Source organism: Dioscorea cayenensis, chromosome 9, assembly GCF_009730915.1.
Source record: "Dioscorea cayenensis subsp. rotundata cultivar TDr96_F1 chromosome 9, TDr96_F1_v2_PseudoChromosome.rev07_lg8_w22 25.fasta, whole genome shotgun sequence".
NCBI lineage: Eukaryota > Viridiplantae > Streptophyta > Magnoliopsida > Dioscoreales > Dioscoreaceae > Dioscorea > Dioscorea cayenensis.
The window spans coordinates 676,368-690,351 of NC_052479.1; the positions used below are offsets into that span (position 1 = coordinate 676,368).

Below are 13,984 nucleotides of genomic sequence, written 5' to 3' on the forward strand. Positions count from 1 at the left end.
TTTTATGTTAACATGATTATTTATTGTAATAATTTATATTTAAAATAACTTTGGCATAATAAAGATTACCCTTTCCACGTGGCATGCAATATAATGCCCGCCGGAATAATATATGATAAAGAGTACCACTCGGTCAATCTTCATAAATCAGCCAATGGATGACGAGAAGCAATTGGATCACGTTATCATATGATTCTCCGCAGGGTCACCAGTCACAACTCTCTCATCATTCTTCGTCCGCTCAAACACTGGAAGCGCCAAATTCCTTTCCACGCTCGATCTCTTTTTTCTCCAAAAATTTTCGAAAAATTCTCTCGATTTAGGGTTTCCGATTGGGAAGGATCTCGTCAGGATCATTCTCTCGGTTGAATTCGTGAAGCATGAGTTCTGGGGATGAGAATCCGGTGGCCGGTGGCGGATTTTTCTCGGCGATCACGTCGAGCATCAAAGGATGGGGCACCGCGATGCATAAATCTGTCAATGGGTATGGATCGGCCTTAGATCCATTCAATTCGTCTTGTTGATATAGCCCTAGTTTTTTTCTCCCATTTTTTTTTGTTTAAATTGTGTGTTTATCTGTCGAACTATGTATATTGAATCATTGGGAGTGATTATTTATTTTTGATTGGTGATTAAGAAAATCTTAGTGATTGTTTTGTTTGTAAAGTTTATTTTGGAGTAGAAACATGTGATTTTCTTTATTTTATGTTTATCATTCGAAGTACATTTATCAGATCATCTGGAATATGTTTTTTGTCTTGGATTGGTGATTAGAAAGAGAACAGAGATTGATATATTCATAAAAGTTTTGACTTGCAGAGAAAGCATTTGATTTTTAAGGTTAAATTGTTATTTTATTTTATTTATTTTTCTTTGTTCATTGGGCTGTTGATTACTAGACGGACATGCACGGAAGATTGGATTTCTTGCTTTTTTTTTTCTGACCTAATTGCATTTGTGGCTCTATAAAAAAATAATGCTTGATTAATCTAATTTAGTTATAAAGTTGACCAATAGAATAATTCTTCAGTCCATATTTTCTTTTAGATTCCTATTGTTTTAACTTTGGTATTGTTCTTAATTGAATTCTCACTGAGTGAATATTTTTTGGAATTGCCATGATTGGTTTTGTAATTTGAAGTTCAGGAACTTAGTGAAGTTAATTCCATGTTGTTTTCATACTCTGCGAATCAGTTAGACTTTCTTTATAGCCATCTCTCCAAAATACTACCACAGGGAATTCTTTTTGCCTTAACCTTTGGCTGTTGGATGCTACCAAATGATAAAACTTGATTGCTGTTCTTTCAGGTTATTGGGTTATGAAGGGCTTGAAGTGATAAATCCTGAAGGAGGCACAGAAGATGCAGAGGCAGAAGCTCAAAGAGGGAGGTGGAAGCAGGAGGTAGTGATTGAAGCTTGATAGTCTTTTTTATGTACATCTGTTAAAATTTTTAATCAAACTATTTAATATTCCCTTTGAAAATCTTATAGAAGTCTCCTTGGATGGGGGCTTTGCTTTCTAATCATTAGTTCCAAAACAAGATTATTTATATGTTTTTAAATGAAGAATTTTGATGCCATCAATGAATTATTTGTGATATATGAAATTTCTTATAAGTCCACTGTGAGCTAACTTAAGGCTGTGGTCACTAGCAAATGTCGTTGCTTAAATGGGCTTTGGCTGCTATTTAAAACCTTCGTTTTGGTTATATATATTATCAATACTCATGCATTAAATATTCTTATATGAGATTTTATCCACTTATGGAAATGGTTTTTGAATTTGTGAATTTCTTCATTTGTTTCCACAATCTAGGGCTTATATTTTTTCTCAACATTTTGTGTTACTTTGCAGGATCGTGATAGTTATTGGAAAATGATGAATAAGTATATAGGAGCAGATGTTACATCATTGGTGACACTTCCAGTGATCATATTTGAGCCAATGACAATGCTTCAGAAAATGGCGGAGGTTTGTGCTTTTATCTGAATGCTAAATAGAGGACTTGTTTTGTCCTGAAATGGAGTTTTTTCTATTTTTCTTGCTCCACTTGCAGCATTCATTAAATGATTAACTGCTAGATTTAATGTTCATTGCGCAACGTATTACAAGGCAAATGCTGATACTATTTGTTATTTATCTATTAAAGCTTAATTAGCTTTGAGTATAACATATTCTTGAAAGCTGGTAGTATCAGTGACACTAATATTTGAACATGCAGAATGATGATGCTTTTCACTTACTTAATTTACCTTCCTTTAGCATGCTATTTATGTGATCTGTTGAAATTTTCAACTGCCCCATAGTTGATGGAGTATACTCATTTGCTAAATATGGCGGATGAATGTGAAGATCCTTACATGCGGTTGGCCTACACGTGTAAGTATATTTTACTTGTTTGCTGCTTCTACCTACCGTTTTCCTGAATTACTTGTCTGATCTAGCCCTTGATCCTTGCAGCCTCATGGGCAGTTTCTGTTTACTTTGCCTATCAAAGGACTTGGAAGCCTTTCAATCCTATACTTGGAGAGACTTATGAAATGGTCAATCATAATGGAATTACATTTATTGCAGAGCAGGTTAACTACAGAGCTTCTCTAGATTGTGCTTTCTACTCTTCTTGCAGTGTTGATCTTGCCTTGTGCACTATTGTTGAATATTGGAGCAGCTAAAGTTATTTATCTCCTTTGATTTAGTCATTTGGGAAAATTTTGAATATGAGTTTCACTTATAGAGTAATTGACCACCATTTCAGGTCAGTCATCATCCTCCAATGAGTGCAGGCCATGCTGAGAATGAGCATTTCACATATGACATCACTTCCAAAGTAAAGACCAAATTCCTTGGAAATTCATTGGAAATATATCCTGTTGGAAGGTCAGTTTTTTCATGAAATACTACATTTATGGTGGACATCATTTTATTTTTCATTGATTTCTTTTTATGAATTTTACTATGTAGAGGCATTGGTGCACGCTCACACACCCACACACACTTTAGCATGAATAAAAGCGATTCTGAATTATAATTTTTTATTACATTCTGTTTCTTATTATATATTACATTGAGAATATTCCAACAATTGCTTAGGATATATTAATGGTTATTCAGGACAAGGGTGACCCTTAAAAAGTCTGGTACAGTCTTGGATCTGGTGCCACCTCCCACAAAGGTTAACAACCTTATATTTGGACGCACATGGATTGACTCACCTGGGGAGATGATAATGACAAATTTGACAACTGGTGACAAAGTTCTCTTATATTTTCAACCATGTGGTTGGTTTGGGTACGGCCTTTTTCTATATGAAATATGGGTACTGAAGTTTAAGTTCTTTATTCTGTGCAGTGTGATTAAAGTTTCATATTATGTAGCTTGTGAAGTGAAACTTAATATTTAGCAAATGTGGTAAAAATTGGAACTATCAGATTTTGCATATGATTTATGATCTCCGTGAATCTAGTATTTTTATTTCTTTACCTTCCACTCTTCTAGTTTAATTTATTGTGTGTTTTTGCAATCAGCAATTGTATATTGTATATTGTTCAATCAGCAATTGTATATTGTTTTTCAATCCTCTGGTCTCCTGAGAAGTTGTAGCTGATGGCAGGGCTGGTCGATATGAAGTAGATGGGTATGTATACAATGCAGCAGAAGAACCTAAAATACTGATGACTGGAAAGTGGAATGAGTCTATGAGCTTCCAACCATGTGATCATGAGGGAGAGCCTCTTCCAGGCACAAACCTGAAAGAGGTCATTTCATTTCATGAATCTTTGAGTTCATTCTATTTTTGATATTCTCCTCTTGAGGATAACCTTTAGCTTCTTTCATATGCTTTAAGTAACTGCATAAGAGGATGCTTACACAATCTCTACTATTTTCTTGTTCTCTTGGAAGTTGACATGCAGTCTGCAGTTCTCTTTCTGTCTCCCTTAGGTGTGTCAATGATTTGGGTGTGGGCCAGGTCTTGTATATGTGCTATATGAATTGATAATGGAGGAACCAATGCCAAACATCTACATCCACATCCACCAACCCATTCCGTCACCACCATCTCTGTCATTCTTTCCTCATCTTTCATTATCCTAGTGGATGAGTGGGAGGATCTTTGGAAAACTTTGTAAATCTTATACTGAATTCTTTTCATTTTGTAAGTCATGAGACATGGTGCTCTTGAAGGACCTTTATTTGACTGTTAGAAGTTCCATAGTTCATGTACCTTGTATAGACTTGATACCTAGTGCGTTAATTGCTTTAATCTATCATATACTTCTGTTGTGTTAATTAGTTTGTAGAGCTGGTAGCTGGAGTTGTGCCAATTGACATATTTCTTTTTGCCTGGTTCCTTTTGTTCTAGATCTGGAGAGTTGCAGCTACACCAGAAAATGATAAATATCAATATACATATTTTGCTCACAAGATTAACAGCTTTGAGACAGCACCCAAGAAATTACTGGCATCTGATTCCCGACTTCGTCCTGACCGATACGCTCTTGCGAATGGTGACATGTCCAAGTCTGGTGCAGAAAAGGCAAGGTGAATACAGTTTCCTTGTATCATAGTCAGGAGATAGTGCTGTTATTCGATTGTTTTCAAACTTAATATCTGGTTGAGTAGGCTAACCGAAGAAACTCTTGTAGTGTCTTTTTTCAGGAGTAGAAATCTCATAGCTCTTTATTAGATAAAGTTAATTAAAGTGTCTCTTATTGTTATTATTATACTCGCAACTTATCATGATATTTCCAGCCTGGAGGAACGCCAAAGAGAGGAGAAAAGAAATCGAGAAGTTAACAGTCACCAGTTTACTCCAAGATGGTTCAACATAAGCAGTGAAGTTTCTCCCACACCCTGGGGTGATCTGGAAGTATATGAGTACAATGGCAAGTACTCTGAGCACAGGGTAATGGTTGATAGCTCAGAGGTCAACGAAGAGCTTGACATCAATTCTATAGAGTTCAATCCGTGGCAATATGGTAATCTTTCTGCTGAATGAGGTATTATATTTGCTTGATGATTTCATCCGGAGACCATAGAATTGTGTTTGGTCTGACTAATTTGGAAGGTCAGGCATTTGGTCTGACTTTCTGAGCATTGCCCATGTATTCTCGAGGGTTTGTAGATGCTATAACAAATTTATAATCATCTATCAATTATTCCAAGCAACACTATGGATCTTAAATCTCTTTGGCTTCTTGTTTTTTCCCTTCAGTGCCTATTATTCGACATTGAACTTCTTACACTTATCTTGTCCCTCCACACTTTGCAGGAAAAAAGTTGTTTAGCAGCTTTAGCTGAATACTGCCCAGTAGTTATTTCCAAAACTTTTAATCAAAACAGGATTATTTATTTTTGTAAAAATTGTTCCCTGTGTTTGTACTATGCAATCTATGCTTTCTTTTAATTTGCTTCCTTGTTTGTGTAATGGCATTTAACTCTTTTCAAGCAAGTAAAATATATTCTCACATCGTTAGCTGCAATTTAAAGCTGGCAACATTTCACAGCTGATATTGAATGACATCCAATCACTTTTGTGGTGGTTACCTTTGTTGTCCAGAATGTGATGATGATAACTCCACTTAAAACTTATGTTGCAAGCATTAAAGATAGTTTATGCTACAAAACTTTCATGTGGTATGACTTAAGGCTCCATTAGTGTTATGATTATTAATCTCTTCATTCTTTCCTAGAATCTCAGTACCAAACTCTATGATTACTCCACTGAAATTAGGTGATGTTAGTTAGATCTATAATCTAGGTTTAAAACATGCTGAAATTTATGTTCAGTGACACCAAATTATAAGGCAGCAACTTTAGTTACGTTGTTAATAAGGTCTGGTTGGAAATGAAGTTTTTGCAAGTTACTTTTTCAGACTGGTACATCTTGATCTTGTCATTCATATTCACATTCATTATTCTCCTAAAGTACAAAATCATATGAGATTGTCTACTTGTTTGCCATATAATTCTAGTTATGCATCTTTTATTTAAAAGCATCCTTTTATAGGGCAGGAAACAACAGTCTTATCACCTAAAAACAAAAAGCATAGACAATGATAGTTCATCTGCTTTCTTCTTTATAAAATACATTGCTAGTCCCATGAAGATGAGTTATATATGGTCTGTAATCAATGAATTTATTTTCTTAATAGATTTGAAGAAACTCTGCAACATAAAAAAGGAGCAGACTGAGTAACAGGACATCATCTTCAACCAAAAGCTACCCAGGTATATCCCCATCTTCTCCTCTTCCATTTATATTATATGGATGTTGTTATCTTTGGAATTGAGGGTCCACTTGTTTGTGCCATATGAATTGTTGATTAGGTGTATGTGGACTGTGTGTCCCAGTTCCATTTTTCTTGAAAAATTCATAGTATTTTGGACTGCATTGCTTTTATATTTTTCTCAAGACAATTAGATTTGGTTCTTGGGAAATGAATGCTTTGTTATGTCAATAGTTTTGCAGGTATAATTGCATTGGCCTAAAAAGTATTAATAATATCATGCAATGTTTTGCCATTTAGGATTGTATCATATTATCATCTCATCCATTCCCCCAGGCATATGGGAGACATTCCTAGCTAATCATGGCCCACTTTTGATTCATTGCTCCTATATCTCTCCTAATTTTTTTAATTAGTCTTAATTGCATTATAAATCATGAAGAAAGTTGATATCTAATTGCTCTGATACTCTGGTAACAATTATATGGGTAAAAGTGAATTTACCCTTATAAGTTAATTATTATTATTATATTAATGAATAAAGGTGGAGAGTAAACGAGCTTTTTGAACTGATTTTTTATAGCAGTGGTAAACAAGCAAATTTTATTTTTTACATAAATTATGAATTACATATTTTTTTTTAATCTAGTCCTTTGATTTTTACTAGAATGTGATAGGAAAAGATTTGTGCAGTGAATCCCAAATAATTTGGTTTAACAATTTTTGTTATTATTGTCGTTGATATAAATAATTACATATTTGTGCAATTTTTTTTTGGAATTTTGTCAATTGAATCTCCTACCTTCCTAACATGGAAAATTCAAATTTTCATTAATTGTTTTTGGTCAATTTAGTCAATGTATTGATTCCAAATAATTTGCAAATGATGAATATACTGTTATTTATTTATTTTTTTCTGATGTGGTGGTTATTATTTGAGCATGTAAAATTCAATGATCAATTTATTACAGTCTGAACTAGTTGACTCTTTGTTATTATTATTATTATTATTATTATTATTATTTTGAAAAAAAAGAAAAGGATTTATCTTGTGGTTATTAAGTCAATGATCAATTTATGAGTTGATTGAATGAAGTAGTTTAGAGATGCAAGTCAAGATGATGATGTTATAATGGAATCATTTTATCATGCTCGGCAACACCACATGATCACATCTTATCTTTGTGAGATTAATGGCCTTGTATATCTCTTGGTCCCCTGCTCCACGTCATCATCTTTTTTTTTTTTCAAAATAAATAACTTTACTAATTTAATATTGTTTCATTTTTTTAATATTTGTTTTTGATGTGACTGGTTATTTATTTATTTTTTTTAATATAAACTTATAACACGCTCTGTTTCTCATTCAATTATTGTTTGACATAAAATAAAATTGCATTTGCATATGCATTCTTAACAATATTTTAAACAAATATAGTTTTTTTAATAAATAGTTTATTTGCTTATATTTTCATAGAAACCTCCAAAAATTTTGCATGTCTATTGAGATGATGATAAAGATGACCTTCGCCATCTAATAATCCATGTCTTTATTCTTTATATATATATATATATATATATATATCTTTTAGAAATTTAAAAATTATTTAGTCGGTGGACATACTTTCTAAAGTTTGGTGTCGAAATAAAGTGTATCTTTAAATATATTGGTGTATAATTAATTTCCCTTAAATTAAATGACTTTTTTATATTAAAATTAAAAAAAAATATGAAAAAAAGGCAATACTAATTACAAACATTTCCAGGGGTGAAAAGTTTAAAAATCCACAATGGACGGTCCTGATTTGATCTCGAGAACAACTGAATGAAGGAAATGATCGGATAACCGGCAGGACAACACGGTTCCAACCGAAAAACTGCACTTCTTTTTTCCATAAACGCCCCTATCAGTTGACCGTCCGATCTAAAGTTTGTTACACGTGTCTTCCATCAGAGCATGAAGCCCATTGCCATTGCTCTTTCCGCCAAACCGCTGATCTTTTTCCACACAAACCCTTATATATAATAACTAAAAAAATTGAAATATACTGGAAATTGTCTTATTTTTCTTAAGAAATGTGGAGGAAAAAAATGAATTTTGATAATTATTTTAGTTTGTATAATTGAACTAAAAGTAATATCTTATTTTATTTTTAATATAAACTTTATGAACGTAAAAGTAGTTAATATATATATATATATATATGAGAATTTATCATCTAAAAACGTTACTAAATTAAATCAAGGGATGCTCATATCTAACGGCTATAATCCATTCAAAAAAAAAAAAAAAATTAAATCATTTGAAAACAGTATTACACAGTGACACACAGTATTTATAAATAGTACATTTGTACAGTATTTATATAAACAATAACTGTTGCATATCATTCAAGGACCGTAAATTAACATCTCTGATTAGCAATTATTTACTTATGTAAAAAAACTTAAATGTTATGGGTTTATTTGATTTGCACTTAGATACAGTGAAGATTGAAGATTATAACACAGTACAAATGCCTGAGTACAACACAAATAGTTGTAATGTTGTTTGTTATATATTTAGTGGGCATAAAAAAAAAATCATATATGTATATATCTATGAATTTTATAGAAAAATTAAAAGGGACGAATGAGTGATTATTTTATTTGATAAGGGTGTAAATGCAAAAGAACAGCAAGGATATAAGAACTGGGGGTTTAAGCAAAGGGGTAGTTTTCAGGGGTTTTGGGATTTGATGAAGAGAGAGAAACAAGGAGAGAGAGAGAGAGAGAGAGAGAGAGAAACAAGGAGAGGAGGGGAAAATTAGGGGTGAAATTGAGGAGAATTTTGGTTCTTTTGATGAGTTTTTGATCGATCAGAGGGTTCTAAAGCGCCCGAATTCCAAGCATGGCCTGAGATCCAATCGTATGATGTGGAAATTTTCCATTTTTTTGAAGATCTGAAGGTGTTTTGGGATTTTATGAGGGTTTTTGTGAAATCAAAGGTGAGGTTGATGGATTTCGTGATGTTACGGGTTGTAATTCTTTGGGTTTTGGTTGGTTTGGTGTTAAATGTTTGATTTTTATATGATCGGTTGTGGGTTTTGGGGTTTCTTCGATGGTTTCTGTGTGGCGTTTGTTGTTTGGGCTGTTTATTATTGATTCAAGATCGGAGATCGCTGGGTTCTGGGGGTGTTTATTTCTATTGAATTGTGCTTCTTGAGATTTTGGATCAGGAATTGATGCTGGTTCATGAGATCTGGGATTCCTGCTTTCCTGTTCTTCACGATGAAAATTGTCTTTTTTTTTCCCGCATACTTCTTAATCATAATTAATGAGGATGAAAATTTCTGAATTTAAAATTCCCGTTTCTGGTTGATCAGGCATCAAAGGTAGAGTTTTGATCTTTTCTTCAACACATGTTTGTTTAACAAAATACTCTGCAATTCTGTTGCTTTTTTTAAACTGATTGAATTTCTTTTCCTTTCTCTGTTTCTAAATTCTAAAATATCAATTTTTAAAAGTAATTTTTTTTTTCTTTGTTGATTTTCATTTGTGCTCTTATAAGGTTAAGGTTGCTAGATCTCGTGATTTAAACACTCTTTTATCATTCATTGGTTTTCCAATCTTTGACAATTCAATTACATTTATTATTATTTTTTCTTTTTCTTTTCATTTATGGTGCACAGTAGGTGCAATGCTTGTTTATGCATTAAGCTATTTGTTCAAAGATCTGATCTTTGTTTGAATGTTTTAAAACATAATTCTGAATCCATAGCCTACATCTTTAGATTCATAGAAAATTCAAATTTTTATTTGTGTTAATGGCTGTTCTTTTATTGCAGGTTGCTTTCACTCTGCCACGCATGGTTGTTCTTTTTCTTGTACACGATGAATTAACATAGTTGTTGACCGTGCGTTTGGATCTGAATAAGGTTTTTTCTTTTCTTGTGTGAATGTTCAAGCTGTTCATAAGTCAATGATGAATTCTATTGATTCATATTCATAGTATGTGTCTTAAGCTATGGTGTCGACAAAACGGTTGGGGTATGGTTTCAATGGCAATCAGTCACCTACCATGCTCCTGGTCCCAAGATCAGCCAAGGTGCTTTTGTGTTATTTGCAGCCATTATCGTCAAATATTCATGTTTAATTTTGGTCTTTGGTTAAACATTTTTCTGGTTCATCTGCAGGGTAAGCGATCTGTCAGAAAGAAATCAAGGGATAATCACACAAATGCAATCGATATGCTTGCGACTATAGCTGCTGATTTGTTATTGGAGAGTGAAAAATCCTTTACTGCACCGGTCATTGGTGGACCATCCAACCCTACCTCAAACGGTACCCTTAAGAAGGAAGACCTCTTTGAAGTGAAGCCAATCAAAGAGGAAGCATTTGACCAGGGAAGTTGCAGTGAGAGTGTATCGGGTTCTAATGGTGGTTGTGCTTTGAAGGAGCACGGAAAGCTCAATTCTGATGTGTGTAGTAAGAATCCTACCCAGAAGGAGTTGATGACAAAGTGTATTAGTGGTGATTGTGGATATCCTTTTGAAAGACATTCTCCATGTTATGCTGAATGCTGGGAAGGTAATTTGGCTGGTGGAATGAGGGCATTGAATCAATGTGAACCGCTGACGAACATGAGTCCCGACATCTGGAAAGGTTTTGGAAACTTGCATTTTGGGGGAACTGATGCAATTGGATTCAAAACCTTCCGCATTGGTTAGCTCGGACAGCAGTGTTGAAGTCCCTTCTAGTGAGGATCACATTCCTCGTAATACTTCCTTCCCTACCGGTTGGTGGGAGGAAAAGCAATTACATTTAGATAGAGATGATGATGATGATGAAAACTGTTCAAGATGTACCCATGGTAGTACAATAACCTCAAAGGTCTTTAGGTCTCACGATAAACAAAATGACAGGATTAAAAAGCTACTAATGTCCAAGTTCAGGAAGGATTCTCGTTTGTCAACAAATCGAGACTTCCCGAACTCTGGTATAGCAATTTTTATTGATTCTATGATATGCTTTCTATGCTACTGAGAAGTTTCCATATGATTGCCAAGCCTTAACTGAAGGTTCCTTTTTTCCCCCTTTATCAGATGTAGATAAGAAGCTGCTCTTTAGCAGTAGGAAAATAGGTTACACTCGCAAAAGGACACAGAGGTATCCTTTTAAGAGGAGAAAGTGTTTCCATCGAGGATTGATGTCAACCTATGATGAGGCAGTTAACTATGAATATATGTCTAACCTGCCTGAAATAAACATGAAGGTTGAAAATTTTGATATGGATGCAAGTTTGCATGAAGGTGCATACTTACCTCATCCATTTGCACTTTCACATAGATGGCACAGTTTTAAAGGTTGTTCCCGTGTTTTTTTGCAGCTAATATAAAATCTTCCAACGTTACTGGACAGAGATCAATACATGAATCAGAAGATTTTCATGGTACACGTGTTTTGACTGCATGTAACAACAAAACTTGTCCCATTTAATTTGGTTTGAGCATATGGTCTGCTAACACTTGTTCTCTTTTGTATGAACAGTAAAACTAAGGATCAAAGTCTTTCAAGGTGCCAGAACTCTTTGTCGAGATTCCTAAAAGTGCTACCGTTGGTTCTCTCAAGGTATCAATTAAGGGCATTTAATTTGGGGAAAATGGGGAAGTGGCGGAAGTGGTCTGACTTCCTCTTATTTTGGTGTTTTTTTGTCCTGAAGTGGAGGGAGAAGTAGACATTTCCTTGTTCCAGTTTGAAGTATCCATTTTAGTAATTTTTTTTTTATTGAACTCTTAGGTCTCATTCCCACTTTTTAATAAATGAACACAAAAAATACTGAAAACAAGAAGTACTGAAAGTGATATTACTTTCCTTCACCACCACTTTCCCGGAAATGAACACCCACTTAGCTTCCTAAATTTGTATTTGTCATCACATGCTACTTGAACTTTTCATCAGTAAAATGAGCACCAATTAAATGACTTTATTTATTTGTTGGCCATGCACATATTTTGCATATTCCTGACTTTTATCAAGCCCATTAGTTGCTGCTAAAAACTGCATGCATATTTGTTATTATGTATTTCAGGTTTTGGCTTTGTGGAAGAGAGATGGCAGTGATTGCATTTTTTTTTTATTTCTTTCACTAAACAATATGCAATGTAGGCCAATGCTTTGGTTTTTTTCCCCATGATCTTTGATATGCAAGAAAGCATAGCTATTTGATGCTTTGCTCTTCTAGCCTAGTTCTTATTTTGTGCATTTCACTTTCAGCATCTCCCTACATTGATTGCCTCATTTCTATTGCAGAGGATGGTTATGGAAGCAGTGACTGCTATACTTAGAGGTGGAATTCATGTTGGTGTTCTCCTGCAAGGGAAGAAGATTAGGGATGATAGCAAAACTTTGTTACAGGCCGGAATTTCTCATGGTGATAAGCTGGATAAATTGGGTTTTATTTTGGAGCCTGATAATGTTACTTTATCTCCTCCTCTGCTTACAAACCATGAAGAGCCTTCCCCGCTTCTTCCTTGTAATGCTACTGAGCCATTAACCAGGTGAGAAAAAACACGATGAACTTTTCCGCACACATTAAGAAATTTTGACACTTTTCCTGATGTACATCTTACATATCTTATTGGTCTTTCTCATGTAGATCACCTTCTGCTACCCCTTTAGCTGATCCATCAACGATCATTGCCCTCCCAGAGCTTCCAAATCCATCTGCAGTAAATTCTCCAGAAAGTGATCATAATTCATTTCACTTTCCTATGGATGTTCCGCTGCAGGATGACCACCAGGACGAAATATCATCAGATTCCCGAGCTCTGGTTCCAGTTCCGGCCACGAACATGAATGCTCTATCCATTGTCCCAATTCAGAAGCCGAAAGCGGCCTGAACATTCTCAGCGCAGGATAAGAAGACCCTTCTCCGTCTCAGAAGTTGAAGCACTTGTCCAAGCAGTTGAAATGCTCGGAACGGGAAGGTGGCGAGATGTCAAAATTCGAGCTTTTGACAATGCCAATCATCGAACATACGTAGACTTGAAGGTACATTATATCTTCACATCAATATCTAAAATTGAAACACATTGGCTTTCAACCATAATACCATCTATACAATGTTTTGAGCTCACAGGACAAATGGAAGACATTGGTGCACACGGCGAAGATAACACCTCAACAGAGGAGAGGGGAACCGGTCCCGCAGGAACTCCTTGACCGTGTGCTCGCCGCTCATGCTTACTGGTCTCAGCAGCAAGCCAGGCTCCCAACCAAACCCTCTCCGGCCGAAGACTGCATGCTAAACTAATCAAGTTGCTCTCCGTTGTCCATTCCGACAACAACTCTTATTGTAAAAAAGAAAACAACACAGTTTCGACAAAACTGGTGAAATCATGAAGGTTAGAAAAGATTGGTGGTGTGTTTGTAATATTCTTCTCTTCACTAAAAATTCTCAAAGCTGAGGTTCTCTCCCTCCCTCCCTATACAGCATTAAGGAAGGGGGTTTTTCTTCTTGGCTTTTTTGTACATGTTCATCCTCCTGCTTGCAAATAAGAGAATAAACACTGCTTTCATTGACAGCATTGATTCAATTGCTTCTTTCTTTTATGAAATTTACAGGGTGAAAAATGCAAAAAATAAAAACAAAATTCACAGGGGTATATATACAAAATTTTATATTTATTCAGCAAAAAAAAATATGAAAAATGTTTTTGCACCAATTATCAGGGAAAAAGATTATTTAAAATTATGGTTTTATAGAATCTCAGTT

The 13,984-nt window shown here is 34.6% G+C and overlaps 2 protein-coding genes across 4 annotated transcripts; both read left to right on the plus strand.

Annotated features, from left to right (window-relative positions):
* Positions 1-223: 223 nt before the first annotated feature.
* LOC120268296 (oxysterol-binding protein-related protein 3A-like) lies at positions 224-8,061 on the plus strand. 3 transcript variants are annotated; one of them, XM_039275742.1, is made up of 12 exons: positions 224-484; positions 1,309-1,402; positions 1,856-1,972; positions 2,308-2,380; positions 2,462-2,580; positions 2,757-2,878; positions 3,113-3,289; positions 3,612-3,756; positions 4,362-4,540; positions 4,751-4,977; positions 6,154-6,229; positions 7,995-8,061. In XM_039275742.1, the coding sequence occupies exons 1-11, from the start codon at positions 381-383 to the stop codon at positions 6,195-6,197; spliced, it is 1,401 nt and encodes a 466-aa protein (XP_039131676.1). In that variant the 5' UTR covers positions 224-380; the 3' UTR covers positions 6,198-6,229; positions 7,995-8,061. The 3 variants fall into 3 exon arrangements, with proteins under 3 accessions (XP_039131676.1, XP_039131677.1, XP_039131675.1); XM_039275743.1 differs by lacking the exon at positions 7,995-8,061 and having other exon boundaries at positions 4,751-4,998; positions 6,154-6,401; XM_039275741.1 differs by lacking the exon at positions 7,995-8,061 and having other exon boundaries at positions 6,154-6,401.
* An 896-nt stretch (positions 8,062-8,957) lies between these two features.
* Positions 8,958-13,805, plus strand: LOC120268300 (telomere repeat-binding protein 2). Its single transcript, XM_039275747.1, is given in 13 exon segments — positions 8,958-9,215; positions 10,056-10,145; positions 10,233-10,315; positions 10,404-10,875; positions 10,877-11,206; positions 11,313-11,519; positions 11,597-11,659; positions 11,758-11,771; positions 11,773-11,838; positions 12,520-12,767; positions 12,866-13,094; positions 13,096-13,260; positions 13,349-13,805. Coding segments are annotated over 11 exon segments (2,049 nt in total). The 5' UTR covers positions 8,958-9,215; positions 10,056-10,145; positions 10,233-10,234; the 3' UTR covers positions 13,523-13,805.
* The last annotated feature ends 179 nt before the right edge of the window (positions 13,806-13,984 follow it).

Excerpts from the sequence above, each read along its gene's own strand:
- LOC120268296 (XM_039275742.1), top strand. The coding sequence starts at position 381 with ATGAGTTCTGGGGATGAGAATCCGGTGGCCGGTGGCGGATTTTTCTCG. Across the intron at positions 2,581-2,756 it reads TTACATTTATTGCAGAGCAG|GTCAGTCATCATCCTCCAAT; the intron begins GTTAACTACAGA and ends CCACCATTTCAG. Across the intron at positions 3,757-4,361 it reads CAGGCACAAACCTGAAAGAG|ATCTGGAGAGTTGCAGCTAC; the intron begins GTCATTTCATTT and ends CTTTTGTTCTAG.